Here is a 20,344-nt window from a genome sequence, read left to right as displayed (position 1 = left end):
TTTCAGAGATTCCTACTCTGATGTTTTCAATGACATTGATCGTTAACATCCTAACCCACTCTAATTTAATCTTTACTCCACCAAAAGAGGTCTCCCCCTTGTTGTTACCACCCAGTTCCCCTGGGTCACACCTCTAATCTACATCTGATGGCACTTAATGTCTATCCTGTGTAGCACTTTGTGAAGTTATAATTTCCCTCTTATTCGTGTGGTTATTTAATCAAGCTGTCTCCCCACTAGACTATTAGCATCTGCAGTCGGGCCTGTAGAGTGAACCTGCTCACTCACTCCAAGCCAATAACTTTTCTGAGAACATCTTAGCAGAGGGCTGCTGCCACCTAAAGGTCAAGTTCATTTCTGGTCCAACTACGCAAAACCAGTGACTTGTGGGATAGATGACTACCATTACTACATTTCCGGAGGCAAGGATAAACCAGGGAAGAACTTTTTCCTCGCCAAGGGAGAAGGAGAGAGGAAAAGGTATGGCTTTGTTGTTACCAGTCAGGCCCACCACAGATTCTTTTTTTCTTTTCAGGTACAATTTACACACAATAAATTTCACCCATTTTAAACAGACCGCTCAATGTGTTCTGACAAATGCATTCAATCATGTAACCACCACCATAACCAAGATACAGGACCTTTACATCAATTTGAAATGTTCTCTTGTACTCCTTTTCCATCATTCCCTGCTCCAGAGCCCAGAACACAAGCTTTTTCCTGTTAACCTGGAGCATGGAGCCTAGCACATTCTTTGAGCTCTCTGGACCTAAGAGCCCCAGAAGTGCTTGTCATTAGCCCTCTGCTTGCAAAGAAAGCCTTCGTGGAGATTGAGAGGATACTGCGGTCTTTATTCAGGATTCCAGGGGTTCTGGTGTGACCCTGGTCAACTCACCTGTCTGTGCAGGCTGATGAATTTCCGAGGGTCCCCATCAGCCCAGGGAGGGAGTTGCACGTCCCCCAGGGCTGTCCCATCCTGCATGCAGCCTGAGTGGGGTGAGAAACAACAGGACTTTGGGTAAATGGGAGCCCGAACTGGGCTAACAACCAGGGGATACACACACTGTGCTGTCCAGGACTGCTGATTCCACGTAGATCAGTCCTGCACAGGCCTTACTGCTTCCTGCTTCTTCTGTCTGTGTGTCCCCACCCTTATCTGCTTGGAATATTCCTTCTTGGTCTCCAAGACCTCAGCCATCCATAAGACCCTCCTTACTTCCCAGACAGGTTTGTGCGTGACTCACAAGTCCTATAAAATGACAGTAGTGTCGTCATTGTTTGTATGTCTTCCTTCCTGCTACTCTCTACCTTTTCATCTGGGCGCTTTTTATCCATTGCTAAAACAGTAAGGAGATCATAACAATAACAGTAAAAGCTATCGTATTTTGAGCACCTAACTATTCCAGGGCACTATGCTAGGTGCTTGGCACACATCATCTTATTGAATCTTCATTTAACGTTATAATTTATGCATTTTCTCTCCATTTTTAAAGTGAGGACAGCAAGGTTTTTTAGAGGCAGCTTCCCCAGACATTAGAAAGAGGAGTCTGGATCCAAGCCCAAGTCTCTCTCCTACCCATTAGCTGCACAACCTTGAGCGTGTTGCTTAACCTCTTTGGGATTCACTTTTCCTACCTGTTACCAAACCTCCCCCCTCTCCACCCAAGGCTGGTAGAGAAATGCTCACAATGTGCTCAGAAAAACTCCAGGCAGACGATGGTCGCCCAGTAAATACTAATTATGGTCTTGCTTAAACGCTGCAGGGCCTTCACGGTGCAACAAGAATAAAACCTTCTCCTCCTCTCTCTAGCCTACAGATTTGTGCCTGACGTGGCTTTTCTTACCATCCAGTCTCAGCTCACCTGTCACCAACTCAGGCGGTCCTTCCTGGGGCCCAGCATAACACGGGGCTCTCTGAGTCACTCTTGAACCGTTTTCCTACCTCGTTTCCTCGTAAAAATTCTCAGCATCAGACAGTATTTCGCTTCCTTATTTGTCTATATTTTCTATCCCTTCCTTCATCCCCGTACAGAATGTAAACACCTTCGGGACAATCTGTCCCAGGAGGCCCAACTAAATCCCCAATGCCTGAAAAAGTTTCTGCATACAGTAGGTGCTCAATAGCCCCTTGTTCCTGACTTCCCTGAGGACACCTGGTCATTGGCACGTGTGTCATTTCGGCAGCTGAGCTCCTGTCCGTCTCTGCAGAGAGCCTCATCTTCCTTTCCAGGGCAGGAGTGGTGCTGTCCCTCGAGCACCGTCCTCACCCCAGGCTGGCTTCCGTCCCTGACTGACTCCTTTCGTGGGGCTCCCCACATCTTGTGGGAAACGCCCTTCATGTCTGTCAGGGTCTCATCCCAGATGCAGGTGAGACATCTGAGACTCTGAACACTGCTCAGGCCACCGAGTCCCACGGGGTCCAACTTGCTGAGAGTGGGCTTGGGCTGGGCACGTTTTCAATGCCCCACAGGTATTCTGGCCCCAAAACACAGCAGAAGAGGTGAGTACCCAGGGCAGTGGCCGCATCTCGCCCTCGCCCGCCCCCCACCCCCCGCCCCCCGGCATCCGCCCCTGCCCTGGCTCGAGGTGCATGCCCCTGTGTGCTGTTTGGAGGAAGGAGGGTCCGAGGAAGGGGACCTCCGGAGCACAGGTGTGTGCTCGTGACAGTTCACGAGTGCCCTCCACAGGGGGAGTGACCCCATCATTTTTCCTCTGTGGGGAGAGTCGCCCACCCCCTGCCCCGGGCTCTGACCACACGTCCCCTTCCACAAGTCACCCTTATATCTGCAGCGGAGCTCTCCCAAGGTACACACACAGTCACCGGGGGCCTGCTGGCTGGGGCTTCCTGAAATTTTTGTTGCTCTTCTGAACCAGTAAGTGAGAAGGCATAGTTCATCCTGGGGTGAGGCCCAAAGCACAGGAAAGAGGAGAAGCCACCAGCGTCCCCACACAACCACCCTTACATGCCATCTAGCAAGAAATCCGTCCCAGGAGGCCCAGCTTCTCTGGGTCCAACTCACGGAGTCCAGGGTAACCCATTTGTGGGCCACGGAGGAAAACAGGGCCACAGAGGGGTGGAGGCTTGCCCAAGGTCACGTAGTAGGGCAGTGCTAGAACTGGCTGTTAGCAGGGCATCTCACAGTAGCCTGAGGCCTGGGGACAGCCCACAGGAAGGATCGTGAGTGGGGCTGGGGCTCAGAGCAGCCTGGGGCCCAGAGTCCTTCCTTGGTTCCCACCTCGCCTCTGAGTGCTGCCATGGAGGGGAGACCTCACAACAACCACGCTGGTCTGGTGCAGGACCTGTTCGTCTAGTTGCTCAGCAAAGATATTGATGAAATTAGTCATTACTGATGAGCTTCAGGGGAGCGATCCCTGCACTGCCCAGCCCACCCTGGCCACACCCCAGCCTCCACTCACCGAACTCCACAGCATTGCAGTTGACTAGGAACTCGGGGAGGTAGAAGAACTCTGGAGTCAGCTCCCTGACGTCACTCATGTTCTCTCTGGAGGCCGACTCCCATGCGTTCTGTACGCTGTGGAACATTCTGTCTGCCACATCAAAGCTTCCACCCTGCGAGGAAAAGGGGCCAACGTGATCGCTGGTGTGCAGTGAGAACTCAGACTGTGTGGGCACCGCCTGTGTGTGCCTCACTCGTCTGCTCTGCCACTGAGGCACAGGTTCCGCCATGGGAGCTTTCTTTCCTTTCACGTTCATACATGTTTGTTCAACCATCCTTGCATGCGTGCCATGGGTTCGTCGTGCATCTATTCACTCAGCCATTCTCCGGACCCTTGCACAACGGGCTTCCCCAGAGCTGGGCTCAGATCAGAGACAGGAAAACCGGGGTCTTGCTTCTGCCCATTCCCCACATTTGCAAAGGGCCCATTCTGAATCAGGCACAGACAGGATACAAAGACCCCACTACACCCCAGAGAGGGGGCCAGCCATACCACGTGGGGATTCCAAGGTTCCTGGAGGAGCCGGCCCCTGGTGAGTTTGCAAGCCTGGTGAGAGAGAAGACGGCAGAGTGTTCCGGGCAGAGAGGCAAGGCCAAGGCCAGGAGCAGAAGCAGAAGAAAGCAGGCTAGGTCAGGGCCCGGCTGACATCTAACAGAACAGCCCAACAAGAGACAACAGGTCTGAGGATGAAGAGCTGGAGGCACAGCAGCCTCCCAGAGACCGGAAGCCGGTCCGTGAAGTCAAGATGTCTGTATGCTCTCCACGGCCAGCCCTGGTTCCAAGGCCCATTTCCACAGGTGGCCTGATGCATCCTGGTCTTGGAAACTAGCATTGGACCAGGAGGACTTAAAGCAAATTCTTTCCTTGGATTCCCTGCTCTTCTCACCTGAATCATTAAATCTCTTTAGTTGATGTTACCCTTATTTACCAGGTGGCCTTGGGGCTGGGAAGAGGAAGAACGTCCAGGCTTTATGTCTCCTGAAGTTTAGGGTCACCCCGAAAACACCTCCCTGGGATTGAATAGTTCACTTGTCCCCATCAAGCTGGGCCTTTGTTCAACCAGAACTCCTCCTCCTTCTGCCAACTTCTACAGAGTTCTTGTGGCCCAAGAACAAACAGGTAGAACCCAGAAGGACGGTGCCCTCCTGTGCCCCCATCAGGTCCCTTCACTTTTCAGAGGCTGAGGTTTCTTGTCAGCATTTACCTAGGGAAGCTTTTGGGTAAGCAGCTACAGCAGTAGATGAAGGGTAAAGATGGGCCAAAGCTTTCTCTTGGCAAGTCTACTCTATGTTAGGTCCTTTATACAAACAGAGAGGATGGTTCTTAATCTTCATAGCAGGTGTATGAGGAAGGAATTATACTTCCATTTTGCAGACCAGAAAACTGAGACTCCTGAAAGTTTACTGGTTTTCCCAAGGCTATCAAAGCAATGAATGGCAGGACCAGGTCAAACCCATGGATGCAACACCAGAGGATATACTTTCTTTGCCCTTGTGCCAGTTTATTGGGGGAATCCCTGGGTCTGGGGCAAACGTGATCTACAACGTGTGGGGCAAGGGGTCTCAGCTCCTTCTGCAAAGGGACAGTCTGCCACATGCCTGAAGCAGGCCACACTTGGGCATCTTGGTGGTCTGATCGGTTTTCCGAGTCATACCTGAGGATCCATTGAGATCCATGGGTCATTCTCTGCACATGGACAGGGACACCGAGAAAGCCAGTTGCCCCTGGAGTCACAATTGAACACGGTACCTGGGCAGCTTCAGGATATGGCTTTTCTCCAAGGTCACTTTGCTCTTGGTGGACGTTAGGGGATGGTGCCCACCATCAGATTCAAATTGAAATGGAAACAAAATAGGGGGAGAGCTTTTAAATAAATCTGCACCTAACAAGTCGCTCATTGAAACATATTAAGAGCTTCGTATATTTAATCTGCAGCCCGAGTCTTAACATCTGCAGGAGATTGATGCCTTCTCGTCCTCCTGTATTCCTTTTGCAGCTTTTATGAGTGCTGATGGTAATCTCCTGAGAAACAATATGATTTGGTAATAAAAAGATTACCTGTATTAAATAAAAATAATATATACATAGGAAATATTGTTAGTGCTACAAATCTGGTTAAAGATATTACCACAAAGAAAAATGTTATTTTTTTCACAGCTGTCTAATGCATTTTAGCAAAAGTAATATCTTTAAAACTTAAGCCTGTATTATTTATAAAGGAAGCAATAACTGATTTTCCTATTTCCTATATTAATAAATGCATTTGCATACATTTGTTTCAAAATTAATGGGTTTTCTCCCCTCTGCAATACAAAAGAAATGCCAAATTCCCTAGAAGAAAAAGTACAGCTGCTTTGTTTCTTGTACTATAAGTCTGTGGGTTGATACAAACTCTGGTGGCTTCCAGCAATGAGTCCCAGCCAGGACTAGACTTTCAGGAAAGGAAGGAAGGAGAAAAGGAAGAGAAGGTAGCAAAAAGGAAGGGAGAGAAGCAGCGAGGCAGAGAGGCACCATGAAGTTCTACAGAGTGCCGCCGTCAGGAAAGCCCAAAACAAAATAAAATAAAACCACAACAAAATTAAGTCTAGAGATTGGATGGAAACAAAAGAATGAGAGAGAATTACTGTGCCAAGATTTGCTCCTAAATCGATTCTGCAGATACTCTTGAATATCAAGAACAATGAATCCTATGTGTATCCAACATACTGAAAAAAACAATAGTAAGATTATAATTATCTATGAAGGAACAACCTCTAACATTGGCAGAAGACTTTTCCCATGTGACTTTAAAGCTAGAAGGCAAGGCAGCCAAGGCTGGAGATTTCGGAGGCAAAAGTTACAGGCTTTGGATTTTATGTCCAACTGATATCACTCCTTCATGAAGATGCCAGAAAGATATTCTAAATATTTAAAGGGCTCAAAAATAATATCACCCTAGGTATCTTTCCTCAATTAAAATACGTCAAGAGGTGCAAAATTTTGCTACCCAGGACGAATCAAAATCGAAAACAAAATAATGGGGAGAGAAAGGAACAATAAGGACTTCTGCTGGAAATGGACATGATTTAAAATTAGAAGTCCATGATTATGATATGTCTATTAAAACTGGAAACAGTCTTGAAAGGAGTGTTCCTTGTGTGTGAGACCAGGAAGTCTGTGTGCACCTGTGTCCCAGGGTAAGCATTTCAATAGCTACATTCTTAAATTCTCCAGTCTGCATAGGGAAACTCTGTTGCAAAATAACCATTCAACTCTTGACCAACACCCTCAGGAAGTTCAGCAATTACATGCACTCAAGGATACTTACACAGGGGTATTTGTACATGATAGAAAGTCTATTCTTCCTTTCTTCCATGGGACTGACCCAAATCAACCCACTGCCACATCCAAATGATGGGATTGGTTTTATGAGCTGGCTGACAACCCATTCTTGTGACAGATGTCCTTTCCAGTAATTTAAAAGTGTCCCATGTAAACAAATCACTTACAGGACGCTGTGTGCACATCAGTTGATCTAAGCAGCTGTCCTTTGTCCATCAAAGGGGCAGTGTGCAGCAAGAGAAGAGAGCACCCTAGCTGTGGAACCAGGCGGACTTGCCTGGAATTTCAGCATTACTTACACTATGAACACCAGCGAGTTTATCTTATCTCATCTCATCTCATCTCATCTCATCTCATCTCACCTCATCTCATCTCATGTTATCTATATTATGGAGAGAGAGAGAGAGAGAGAGAGAGAGAGAGAGAGAGAGAGAGAGAGAATCCCAAATAGGCTCCGTGTCCCAAATGGAAGCCAACATGGGGATCGATCCCATGACCCTGGGATCATGACCTAAGACGAAATTAAGGGTTGGACACAACTGACTGAACCACCAGGCACCCCACAGAAGTGAGTTTTTCAAAGTCTTAATGTCTACCACACTCTTCTCCACAACCTTGGGTGACTGTTATAGTTGTGAAGATATGTATGTGTGAGCACATGAGTGTGAGTGTGCGTATGTGTGTGTGAGGTGCCTCCCACAGGGCCAGGGACACAGGAAGAGATGCCCACAGAGCCCCACCCCTACACCCCTTTCCCTTCACAGACTAGGAACAAAGGAGCAATCCTGGGCTTGGGCCCTGACCTCAGTGTGCTTGGGGAAGGTAACCAGGGGCTCAAAAGAAGAAGAAAAAGACTGTAAAAGTTATTGGAAGCAGAAGGTGGGATATAGGGGAAAGTGAGGAGGGGTGGGGTCCTGGGACAGGGGCAGGAGGAAAAGAGCAAGAACATCATCAGGGCAATTTGGAGACACCACCACCTCCAAAGAAATGCAGGGGTGAATGTGTGCAGTTGAGAGAGAGCTGGGCTTGACCTTCTGCAGGCTGCTTCAGAAAAATGCCAGGCTTGGGGTGCCTGGGTGGCTCATTCAGTTTATGCTCAGGTCAGGCTCAGGTCATGATCTCACAGTTCATGAGTTCGAGCCCCACGACAGGCTCTGTGCTGACAATGTGGAGCCTGCTTCAGATTCTGTGTCTCCCTCTCGCTCTGCCCCTCCCCCACTTGTGCTGTCCCTCTTTCTCTCTCAAAAAGAAATAAACTTTAACAACAAAAAAAGAGGAAGATGCCAGTCTCTAACACCCCACTCAGTGAGCTGAGCTATAGGTCTGGCAGAGAATTTGGAAAGCCTGTGTACCAGCCGGGCTGCCTCATCAGCCTTGCTCTTGACTGCGGGTGGGCTGACCCCAGAGAAGCCATTAGCTTTTCTTCCTGTAGGATGTGGCTCTTTACTCAATAAACAAAACCCACAAAGGCATTTTGAAAAACCTGCTGCCTACTCTTACAGGGACGAGGGTGGACATATACAAAGCACTTAGAAACAGCCAAATGGGGGGCGCCTGGGTGGCTCAGTCAGTTAAGCGTCCACCTTCAGCTCAGGTCATGATCTCATGGCTTGTGGGTTTGAGACCCGCATCGGGCTCTGTGCTGACAGCTCAGAGCCTGGAGCCTGCTTCGGATTCTGTGTCTCCCTCTTTCTCTGCTCTTCTCCCGCCTGTGCCCTCTCTCTCAATAAATAAATATCAAAAAAAAAAAGAAAGAAACAGCCAAAGGGTTCCCCCACTGTATCTCCCCTAATCGCCAGCACCTACCATGTCAGAGGTTATTTTAAAGGAGTGGGGGACAGAGGATCAGTTATTCAACACTACCAATTAGAAAGTTCCAGAGCCAGGACTTTGCCCCAGGTCTACATGTGCCCTTTCTGATGCTCCTTGTTAGGTCGGTATAATGATAATTACACCTTTTTTTGGACACAAGTGCACCCGGACCCACGGCCCTGCACCCACGGAGTTCCCAGGTGTTGCTCCCGGGCGGTTCTCTGTTCTCTCTGCAGTTAGCATATGTCTTCCACAAACACCAGCCATCTCGCCTCAGGTGGTTCAGAAAACCCTTCCCCACCGCTGGTAACAGCTGCCTTCACACGGGCTGTGACTTAATTAACACAGCACTTTATTTCAGTTTCTTATTAAATGTAACAGCAGCAGCAGCGGGGCCACTGTGCCCTCGCTGGGGCGTGGCTGCCTTGCTCTGCCCTGCCCGGGCTGGCCTCATCTCGGCCCCAGCGCAACCTGCACTCTCGTCAGGGCATGAACAGGGCATGGCCGTGGCGGCGGCCTGGCCTCCCGCTTGCTCGACTGTCGGAGGCTCACGGGCACGGGCGCCAGGCGGGTGAGGCGCCCGAGAATGACAGCATCCCAGGAGCCAAGCCCCCAGCTCTGGCAGACAGCGGCGTCATACCTGCAAGGGAGTGGGGTCAGCAGCACACAACTGGCTTGCGGCACCGGCTCCCATTGTACCACCCATCTGCCGTATTTTCTGGATCGTAAGACTCTAGCATTGGAATACCGAGTTTGAGGCAGAAAACCAAACACAGCAACAGTGAGGAAGGCATCGAGTCCAAGGCCAGCCCAAAGTCAGTGAGACGTAAACATGAAGGGAACAAAGCACCCCTCACCTTCGGGGATCAGAATACGCTGCACAGCAGTTCTAGGCTGTGCGGGAGGGCCCTTGCCTCTGCCCACAGCCCCGCTCAGGGGGCAGGACACGGAGCCCAAGGAACACGCTGCATTTGCCCCTTGATAGTGCACCAGCCCGCACTGGGGGCAGCGCGTGGACACATGGCTCCCCACGCCAGAGGTGCTACCCTCGCCAAGCCATCAAGCGGGCAAGCAAGCCACTCTGGCTTATTCATGCTACTAGGAAGAGGCAGAGTTGGCCTAATGCATAAGGGGGAAGCATGCACCTTCTCATACTGACTTTTGTATGTTCACCTGGCTCTGGAAATGTCCAACATCCTCGGTTCCCTGCCCTCCAGATAAATAAACAAAGAATCGTGCCTGGATTCTGCACCTTCTCCACCTTTCGTAGTCTTCCCTACCCCATGGTCCATGCTGGGGATGGAGGTCTAGGTCACTGAGAATATGATCAGGCTCGTTTACTTGTCACTACACAGGGGTGGAACAAAGGTCTCTTGAGAAGAAATGAGCCTGTCCCTAGGAGGCAGGGTGGGCCAGAGGAAAGAGCTGGACTTCAGGAAGATGCCAGAACATTCCTAAGGAGGTCTGTGAAGGCCCTAAGATTCCCAAAGGAGAACCAGGTGCACCCCGCCCCCCCCCCCCCGGTGTAGCCTTCCACTCATTCCCTTGGGAGCTAAAATTGGTCTTTTATTCTAAGGAAAAAGCAGATGGTGGGTTCTTCTTATGACCCACTAGAAGAGTCAGTTAAAAGTAGCACACATGGAGAACCTAAATGATTTCAACTCACATGGGCCAACATGCCACAGATAGATTTGAACCAGGAAAAACCGGGATTCACATCGGACTTCAACGCAAGAGTCAAAGGGCTGAAACTAACATGGCTACATGTGTGCCACCCAAAAGCATATAAAATCCGTTCTATCTTGCACTGGTTTAGACCATCTCAAACCGGTTTGATACGGTCACCAACGGACCAAATCAGCTTAAAAAGGTCAAACTAGGGGCACCTGGGTGGCTCAGTCGGCCCTGACTTTGGTTCAGGTCATGATTTCGCGATTGAGGAGTTCGAGCCCCGCGTCGGGCTCTGTGCTGACAGCTCAGAGCCTGGAGCCTGCTATGGATTCTGTTTCTCCCTCTCTCTCTGTCCCTCCCCTGCTCATGCTCTGTCTCTCTTGCCTCAAAAATAAATGAACATTAAAAAAAAACCTTTTTTTTTTAAAAAAAGTCAAACTAGTCGTGACTAACTTCAAAGTGGTCTTAACCCAGTATCTTTGTGGGTTCGCAGCACACCTGTTTCACCTGGCTCATGCCATCTCCGAATGCTTCTATGTGGTCCAGACTGTCTTGAGTTAGCTTAGCCCAGAGGGGACCAGCTTGAACAAGTTCAGGCTTGCTCACACTACATCTGGCTGATCGCAGGGAGAAGAAGGGAAGTAACAGTGATTGATCACCTACGTAGTGTCAGGCCCTGAGCTAGGGGGTTTACCCCCATTTCCTTATTCAATCTCAACTGCTCAGGGAGCTGTGCATAATTAACCCTCATTTTCAGGGGTAAAATAACTTGCAGAAGATTCTGTATCTGTTAAGCAGTAGAGCTGGCGTATAAATCAGAGCTGACACCTTTTCTATTTCACTGTGCCCCCTCTCCATTGAAAGGACCCTTAGTAACAGGTAGGGATGGGGATTTAGCGCATTAGGCTGAAGGGACAAAAGAAAGCTTTTAAAGCATCCAGAACTGCCTGGAGGGAACGCCGTAAGGGCATGCATCACCATCATCATCGACAGTGATCATTGCTTCTTGTGGATTAATGAGCAACATCTGGATGGGATTCCTGGCATGGGCTAGAGCTCTGGGACCGTTTGTTCTCCAAACCAAACTTACTTAAAATGCTTGTTGCCTGAGAAAGGCTCAGGGGAAGCACACTTATTATTTTTGAGTGAATTTCCAGGGAGAGGAGGTTATACAATGTCTAGACAATCCATGCCTTTAAGGAGAACGAGCACTGAGCCAACAAACCAGACAGGAGGGATTTTGCTCCTTATGGGAGAAATCACCTTGACCTTGCCTAACCCGTTCCTGCCCGGGGCTCAGGAGTTAGATTTAGTGCTGACCCAAGGTAGCCTTTGGTCTCTCAGGGGCAAGGTCACCTGAGCACAAGAGCGACCTTGTTGGTGAGGTCAGACCAAAAACCACAGTTCCTGGAATACTCGTGGTTTCTCTCTGATGAACTTTGCTATCCGAGTAAGTCTGTGCATTTTCAGTGGCCTGCTGCCCACCATGGCTCGAGCCTTCCTCTCCATAGGACACTTGTAAGGCCCAGAGCAGGTGAGGCTTTACACTTGGGCTGTGTGCTGCATTCACTTTGGAGTTGACTGAGCCAACTGGCTGCAGCTGGGCTACCCAGTGGCTCTCCCCAGTCAAAAACTGTGCCCCTGGGACAACCTGGGAAGCAGGATCCCAGTGATAAGGTCAGAAGGGAAAGGGAGAAAATAAACTTCTCAGCTGCCTGCAAAGGACTCTGTCCCAGCAATCCCACCTGCCTTGGACAGCACCACCCACCGAGAGCCAGACTTGCTCACCTCACGGTGTACAGGGCCACCAAGGAAAACACAAGGAGGCCCAGATATATATTTAAATTGCAGATAAACAACAAATAATTTTTTTAGTAGGAGTCACTTTATCTGAAATTCGAATTTACCTGGGCATCCTGTATTTTTATTTGTGAAGTCTGGCAACCCTAAGCTGGCATGATGAATGATCTATTAGTTTATGGGTGGGTAAGTTGGTTAGTTTCTCTCTGGTTCAGCTACTCCTTATTCAAATGCTTTGTCCTTTTAAGCCTTTCAACCTGTACTTAGCATAGCTGTCTGCATTCTGATGTCACAGTGATATTCTTTTCACTCTCCCTTCTTTGTGTTTCTTTTTCCGAGTTTTGACCACCTACCTTCAAGGAAGTCCTCAAGCTTTCTGCTCTTCCTTTTCCACTAAAACCTACTTATGTTAAGTATGTTTTTGCCCATATCTCTCATTCCTTATTTTTAGAGTCTTTTTGCAAGACTACTGGGCAGACATTGCAGGTGTCACTGATAATGAGCAGCCTGCCTTGGTTGGACCGTCCAGAATCCTGGAGCCAGCATCAAGTGGGAATCACTGGCTGAAGACTGGATTTGTACCAGGGAGATCCCTATTTCACCCAAGCCCAGCTCTTAGTCGGTGAGATATAGGTGTGTGCGTGTGCGTGTGTGTGTGCGTGTGTGTGTTGGGGGGGGGGGTGAGTAGAGGAACTCACCTGCAGAGAGCAGAAGGCCTGGGTATAGGGTGGCATCCGGACCAGGTAGGAGGCGACAATGATGGCCGAGGAGTAGTGAGTGTAGTAGTGACACTGGGCGGTCATGTCTCCTGCAATGAAAGGACATGCCTGGGATGGATTTCTCACCTGGACTGGGGCAGACTACAGACACACAGGCTCTACAGTGCTCAGGCATGAGCAGCGAGCATAAGCCCTGCTCAAGAGAGCACCTGCAGGCCAGTGGAGCCTTGGTTCTGCTCACAGATGTCATTATAATTTGGCCAGGAGCCACCCATGGTGAAAAGCACATTCAAGACCCTCAGCTGCACCCCTCAAGACCTCAGGGTTCTACTCTCAAGAATGTGGGCAGAGCCAGGCTCTAGGAAGGCAGTAGTCAGGATTCATGGGGAGACAGTGCATTGGTCTTCTGACTTAAGGGGTACCTAGAAAGCCTACGATCCCAGCAGCACAACCAGCAAAGGCCTGAACCAGCTCCCTACAATGACTGCGCAGTCATCTTGCTTCCAGCCCCAGGCCTGGCCTGAAGCCCTCCCTTGTGCCAAGCAGGAGTTCCCTAAGTCACAGTTGTCTGGGAGGTGGTTGCAGGAACTGGTACGAGGTCCCAAACCCAAAGGGCAGCTCAAATGCACACCCAGAGTGAGATGGGAGAGAACGGGGCCAAAGCCAGTGGGATAGAGTACTCTCCTGGCCTGCTTCTGTGGAAACAACTCAGCGACACCTGGCAGTCGGAGGAACAGCAGGGCAAGAAGGGCTTGCCCAACCTTCCACATCCTCCCGTCTGCCCCCAGCAAGTCTGAGAGCCAGTCCCATGCGGAGCAGGGGTCCCAGGCAGGCCTCCACGGGCTGTGCAGGATGCAGCAGGAGCCTCCCTCTCCTGCTGAGAATTGCTCACTAAAAACAGGGCCTCTAGGCCATAAGCCTTTCCAAAGTATGCCACCTCTGGGTCCCAAGGGAACTTGTCATGGTTCCTGGATGGCTGCTTCTTATTTTAAATTACACATTTATTGCAAAGCGTTTGACCAAACCAATGTAGCTAGCATCAAATGCATGGTAGAAAAATTTATTTTTAAAATACATTCAGGGCTCCTGGGTGGCTCAGTCAGTTAAGCGTCCGACTCTTGATTTCAGCTTAGGTCATAATCTCACAGTTGGTGAGTTCAAGCCCTGCATCGGGCTCTATGCCTGTTTGGGATTCTCTCTCTGATACACACACACACACACACACACACACTCTCTCTCTCTCTCTCTCTCTCTCTCTCTCTCTCTCTCTCTCAATAAATAAACTTAAAAACTACATATTCATTGAAGTTTAAGAAGTGAATAGGTCTAAGGAAAAAAATTAAGGCAATAGGAGTTCCAGACGCATGTGAATGTGGCAAAAATTGTAAAGGTGGGGGCGCCTGGGTGGCTCAGTCCGTTAAGCGTCCGACTTCGGCTCAGGTCATGATCTAGCGGCCCATGAGTTCGAGCCTCGTGTCGGGCTCTGTGCTGACAGCTTGGAGCTAGGAGCCTGCTTCAGATTCTGTGTTTCCCTCTCTCTGACCCTCCCCCATTCATGCTCTGTCTCTGTCTCAAAAATAAATAAACATTAAAAAAAAAATTTAAAAATTGTAAAGGTGATATGCAGATGAACAAAGTTTGGGAACTAGGTTCTGGAGCCTAGATACAGGCTCTGCCATTTAGAAGCTGTGATCTTGAACTCATTGCCTGAACTCTCCAAGTTTCAATTCCTTTCTCTTTGAAATGGGCCATTGTATTTCTGCACGTAGGCTGGCCTGTGCCAGGAATATAGAAAGTGCTGAATGAATGCTACCTCCCTCTGCCTCTGCTGGCCCCTGGGTATGGAGGTATCAGCTCTCAGCACAGCAGTTCTCAGTCCGGGCTGCACCTCACCAGAATTTTTAGAGCTGGGGCCCAGACATCAGTATTTTTAACACTCCCCACCCCCAGGTCCAGGTGATTCTTCCACACAGCCCGGGTGCAGGCCAGTGGATTTGAGCTGTTCTCTAGCCTAACATAATTGTTTCCAGGCTAAGGGACAGCCTAAATAGTTACCAAGGATCATTTCAGAGCATTCAGATGAAAAACACTGCAGAAAAAAGTCAAGCTGGGATCTACCCACCTTCAGTTTTCTCAACTTCTTTAAACCTCTGGATAAATTTCAGCTTCCTTTCCTTGGTCTGAGCCCCCATGGGCCTTGAGAGATCGCGGAAAGTCTTGGGATTCGTCAAGTTCAATGTCTAGAAGGCAGATGTATGGCTGGAGTTAACTCCCCTCAGACCCTCTTGTGACCCAGCGAGACTTCAGGAGCCACGCTCTTTAGTTTTATAGTTCTCTTTATTGGTTTATTGTCGTTTGGTCTGGCCCCCCTTTGGTGATTAGCAGGCGTGCTGGGGTTTTATGGCCCCAGAGCCAGTGATCCACAAAGACTTAATAGGGGAGAGATGGAAAATAAGAGGAGGGGAAGATTGAGTTCACACTGAACCTGTTCCAAGTTGACCCAAATCAGAACATCGCCACCAGTGACTGAAAAGAGACTTTCAAAAGAATCCCTGTTGTCTATGTATCCCTTGGCTCCAGCCCTCACAGGAGAGCAGGATGCTTCCGTAGTTCACGGTCCTTCCTTAGAATCAAATGGATTCTCTAGGAAGTTAGAAGTCCTCATTTGGGGAGGAGATGTAAGGAACGGCCTCATTTCTTCCAGAGCCCACTCCCTTCCGGGTAGTGAAATGTCGTCCCTTCCCCTGCCCCAGGGAATATAATACACAGCAGTGGAGACCTGAAGTTTTTAAGGCTAGGTGTCCTTGGAGATGTTTGCTTTCAGCAGAGGTGTTCTATGTGTTAGGAGAGGAGCTATGCATTCCCCAGGATTTGCATGTCTTATAGAAAGTGTTTCTTTGAACCTGCAGTCCCCCTAGGGAGGCAGGTGTTTCTTTGAAGCTGCAGTGTTCTTTGAACCTGCAGTCCCCCTAGGGAGGCAGGGCCAGTCCCCATCTCACACCTGCAGAGCCAGGGGGTGGGGGCAAAGCGAAGCAGGCACTTCTCAGACCCCTATGACAGATAGATGGCACATGTGGAGATCCATGCCCAGCGACTGCTGATTTTGCCAGGACAGAATGGGGGTTCATAGCCACTAGATCTCCAGATTCTCCAAAAGATAGTGTAAATCCAGATTTTTTAGGAGAAACCTCCCAATTATTAAATATGGGTAAGTAATCAAAATTTGGGGCTAAACAAAAGGAGCTCGTAAACCCCCACTTTGCAACATGTGAGTTAAAGCTGGGGTTTGCATGTTTCATTTTTGAAATACCTCAGCCCCAAGTGGATCATTAGGGAAATAAAAGGCAACATATGGCTGGTGAGAAAAGTTTTGTGTTAAGTGTCTTAAGCGGGAATGGGAGGTCATAAAAGACTGAGGCTCCCTCTCCCAAAGCCTGGCTATCAGCCATCCAAACACCCCTAGGCAGGACTGGCCAGGGCTTGCCTGAACAGGACCCAGCCACCTTCCGTGCTTTAGACACTACAACCCTCTGGACGGCCAGAGCTCAGCTGGTTGGGACAGAGCTTCATCGCCAGGTCGTTCCCAGCAACATCACCTTGGCCCAGCTATGCGAGCTGTCCTCCTCCCCTCCCTTGCCTGCTGAGGTCCAGGGACACAGGCCCGAAGCAGAAATTATCTGGTATTGCCATCAGCCTTACCCAACCCTTTGTGTCTCAGTCTAGATCCTGGGTGAAATCTACATACCAACATCTCAGTTGCTGAGGTCGGGCTACTGGGCAGTGATTTCTTCTCTTTGGGTCTCTCTCTGTCTCTCTCCACTCCTCTACCCGCGCCCCCCACCCCCGCCCAAATACACGTGTTGATTCAAGGAACAAGTTCCATGGCCTACTGCCCTTGAAGGACTAGTGTTGGTCCATGGCAGTGTCTCAGCAGGTGGGGATCAGTTGCCTTGATAGCAGTGAGTCAGCCGGGAAGCCCTCTGGGGCACATGTTAGCAACTGTCCTCATCATGTTGATCATCCCATATGTGGGGTCACCTTCCCACAGGTGGGCCTGGACAGAAACCCAAGCAGCCAGATTCCAAAGGCCTCCTCTGGGGTGAGGGGCCGAGCACAGAGCAACCCTCAGGGCCAGGTGGACTGAACCTTGCAGTGGGGGCTCTGCGTGCTGATTTAGTATGCTCTGGTCTTCACGGTCAGAAAGCCTCAGGACATTTGAACAGCATCCATGTGAATACTGTACCTGTGAGGTGTAGTCGGCCAGGACCCAGGGAAACACGGGATACTGCATATAGTCATTGTAGGTCCTTCCAGCCATGGTGTTGAGGTGCATGAGATACTCAAAATTGCTGATGTCCCTTTTCTACCAGAAGAGACGAAGAAGAGATAAAGCAAACACGATTGCCATCTTCCTAAGGGCCACGGGAGGTCAATCCCTAGTCTTCTGCAGCCCTCACTGTGTGGGTGAGAGCAGGCAGCACACATGTCCACTGCTCCCCGTGCACAAGCCAGGCCCGATCCCAGAGACTGTGCTAATTGCAAAGGGAACTGAAGCGAATATACTCAGGAAGCAAAGTCAACCAGAAAAAAATATATAGCTCAGCAGTCGCTAGCCCAGGATAAAGCCATCTTTTCAGTTAACTGTTGGGTGTGAAACTCAAAAGTTGATTAAAACAAGAGCACAGATGCTGTGGGTAAACTTACTGCTGGCCTTTTTATGATTTAAAAAAATTAGCTGAGGGGACCTTGCGGTCACAGAGAAAGAAGCCCTCGCTGAGAGGCTGAATGATCGGTCTTCCTCTGGGAAGAAGACTTTCTGTTCTGTCCCTGCCTATTGGGATAACACTCATTTTTAGGGCCTTAAAACGTACAGTCAAGGTGGAATCAGGGACTGTATTTGGGAAAACTTTACCAAGGCCAATGGGTGAATGAACCACCCACCTCTTATTTGGGACCCGCATTCTGTAGTCTCTCTTGACCCTCTCGTTGGAAAAGGGTTTTGGACAGGAGTGACCAAGCATTCACTTCTTGTTGCCACATGATGTCTAGGACTGGCCTTCTTGAGGCCCCTGCCTTTCACGAGAACCAGAGGCCAAATGTGAGTCCATTCAAGCTGGGAATCACATGTGTCTTCTCAGAACAAGAAGTGAACGTGTGTGCCCCTCTAGATTGTGTCCATTTACACATATGTGTATATCTGCATGGGTGGAGCGTGTGCGTGCACATGGGACATGTGTACATGCACACACACACACACACACACACACACATATGCACACATACACTACCCAGCTCTGACTCCAAGCCTCAGGTACCGCTTTTGATCACTGAGATCTTTTGAGGGAAATATTTGGGACATTTTGATAAATTAGAAAATAAGACCCCTTCTGATTCATCCACATGCTTGCTTTGTCTCTCCAACTGCTGGGATCTGAGCTATTTTCTGATTTGTGTGCCCAGAGGGTTTTCCCAGACCTCCGGTCCTCTAAGGGGGTCACTGTACCTGCCACCTCTGTAGCATGGTCCTGTCAGAGCCGGGGTATCGCCTGTGGAACAGAAAACAATAGTGGTGACCAAATATCTCAAGGCATGGATGAGGGGAGAGGTGGCAATTTCTGGGGATCTATGGGGCCAGGAAAGCCACAGACTTCCAGGGCACACAGCAGCTCTCCTGGCAGGATAATAATAACAAGATTGTTATCTAAGTTCTTCTTGCCCCCACACCACCCTGTCACTTTGGTTCTGCTGTGATGCTAGAATATTCTACTGCTTTAGTGTGGTCTGTGGAGAAGTCATAGGGCCATGCAGAAGCAGGCTCAGAGGCCTCGCTACCCCACACTAGATTTCCCATGGGCACGTGTCAGCCTTCCTTACCCATGTAAGTATAATATATGTGATTATTATATACTGACATGTGACTATAACTTATGTATATAGTTTTAAAAATGCAAATAATAGGGGCACCTGGGTGGCTCAGTCTTGATCTCGGCTTAGGTCATGATCTCATAGTTCGTGGGATCAAGACCTGCATCGGGCTCTGTGCTGACAGTGCAGAGCCTGCTTGGGATTCTCCCTCTCCCTCGCTCCCTGCCCCTCCCCATTCTCTCTCTCTGTTAAAATCAATAAAATTAAAAAATTAAAATAATATATGGAAGGCCACAAGATGTAAGAGTCTCTGCACTGCTGCTCCCACTCAAGAAGTAGCCACAGTTAACAGTTTCCAGAATAGTTTTATCCCATGCCTGTCTATTGCTTACATTGCTTTTTTAAGTTTATTTACTTTGAGAGAGAGAGAGAGAGAGAGAGAGAGAGAGAGAGAGAGAGAGAACACAAGCAGGGGAGGGGCAGAGGAAGAGGGAGAGAGAGGATCTCAAGCAGGCTCCACATTGTCAGTGCAGAGCCCTATGCAGGGCCCGAACTCACGAACCATGAGCTTATGACCTGAGCCAAAATCAAGAGTCAGGTGCTTAACCAACTAAGCCACCCAGGCATGCCCACTGTATTTAAAAAAATTTTTTTTAGTGCTTGTTTTTGAGAGAGAGAGAGAGAGAGAGAGAGAGACAGAGGGTGAGCGGGGGAGGGGCAGAGAGAGTCAGGGACACAGAATCTGAAGAAGGCTCCAGGCTCTGAGCTGTTTGAGCTCCGATTCAGGGCTCAGACTCACAAACCATGAGATCATGACCTGAGCTGAAGTCCGATGCTTAACCGACTGAGCCACCCAGGCGCCCCTGGTATTTTTTTTAATTGACGATACGTGGATAATCTTATTTGCGCCTTGTCACTGGCTTCCCAGCACTGTGGAGTCACCTCGCATTGTTCTGTGGCATTCATTTCTACAGCATCAGGACGCCATTGCACACATGGATCAGAACTGGTTGAGCCTGACTCTGTGGTGGGCTTTGTCCTCACACATGACCTCTCTGTGACCACTTCTGGACATAAATCTCTGCATACTTTGTGAGTGTACCCAAGAGAGAAAGTTTTGGCAGCCGTACTACTGGGATAAAAAGTATGAGCATTTTTTTTTTTTTTTTAAAGTTTGCTACATATTGCCAAATAGTCCTCTTAAAAGGCTGGACTGATTTATGTTTCTACAAATACAATTAGGAAGAAATACAAATCGAACCAAAGAAATACGATTTTGACCAATGTAGGGGGAAAGAGTTTAAACGTGCAACAGGAGGCCGGTGCTGGGAAGGGCGTGGGGAGGAGGCTTTCGCCACATGAAACACCTCTTCTTCTGCACAGCAGGGGTTTGTGGAGCCCGGCTCCTTGGCCTCTGTGGTAAACCTTGGTTCCTTTTCTGGCTCTGATTTCTTTTCCCCTCTGTGTCCTTTAGACTCTCCCCGTACTCTCAAGACCTTGCTCAAGATGTTTCACCAAAGCAAACCAAATAATGTCTCCTCTTTCCGGCCATTCCCTCTTCCTCAGTCCCGTTCAGGTGCCCACAGACACCACATGAATTCTCTGCTCCAGCCCCATGCACTGCACCAGGATCCTTCTGGACAAGGCTGCCCGAGTGCCCCTTCCTCTTCCCACCACACACCGCGGCCATCATATAC

The 20,344-nt window shown here is 49.3% G+C and overlaps 1 protein-coding gene across 6 annotated transcripts in view; it reads right to left on the bottom strand.

The window, feature by feature from the left end:
- Window positions 1-20,344, bottom strand: part of WDFY4 (WDFY family member 4) — a 306,252-nt gene that overhangs the window by 26,006 nt on the left and 259,902 nt on the right. For all 6 annotated transcript variants that reach the window (XM_042959970.1, XM_042959972.1, XM_042959973.1 and 3 more), the window contains 6 exons: window positions 18,286-18,328; window positions 17,026-17,145; window positions 14,905-15,022; window positions 12,762-12,871; window positions 3,418-3,571; window positions 896-987 (listed from right to left, as the gene is read on the bottom strand). In XM_042959970.1, the coding sequence (XP_042815904.1) occupies window positions 896-987; window positions 3,418-3,571; window positions 12,762-12,871; window positions 14,905-15,022; window positions 17,026-17,145; window positions 18,286-18,328 (637 nt within the window). The remainder of the gene's footprint in view (window positions 1-895; window positions 988-3,417; window positions 3,572-12,761; window positions 12,872-14,904; window positions 15,023-17,025; window positions 17,146-18,285; window positions 18,329-20,344) is intronic.

Source organism: Panthera tigris, chromosome D2 (assembly GCF_018350195.1).
Source record: "Panthera tigris isolate Pti1 chromosome D2, P.tigris_Pti1_mat1.1, whole genome shotgun sequence".
Lineage (NCBI taxonomy): Eukaryota > Metazoa > Chordata > Mammalia > Carnivora > Felidae > Panthera > Panthera tigris.
This window is presented reverse-complemented; position numbering and strand designations above follow the sequence as displayed.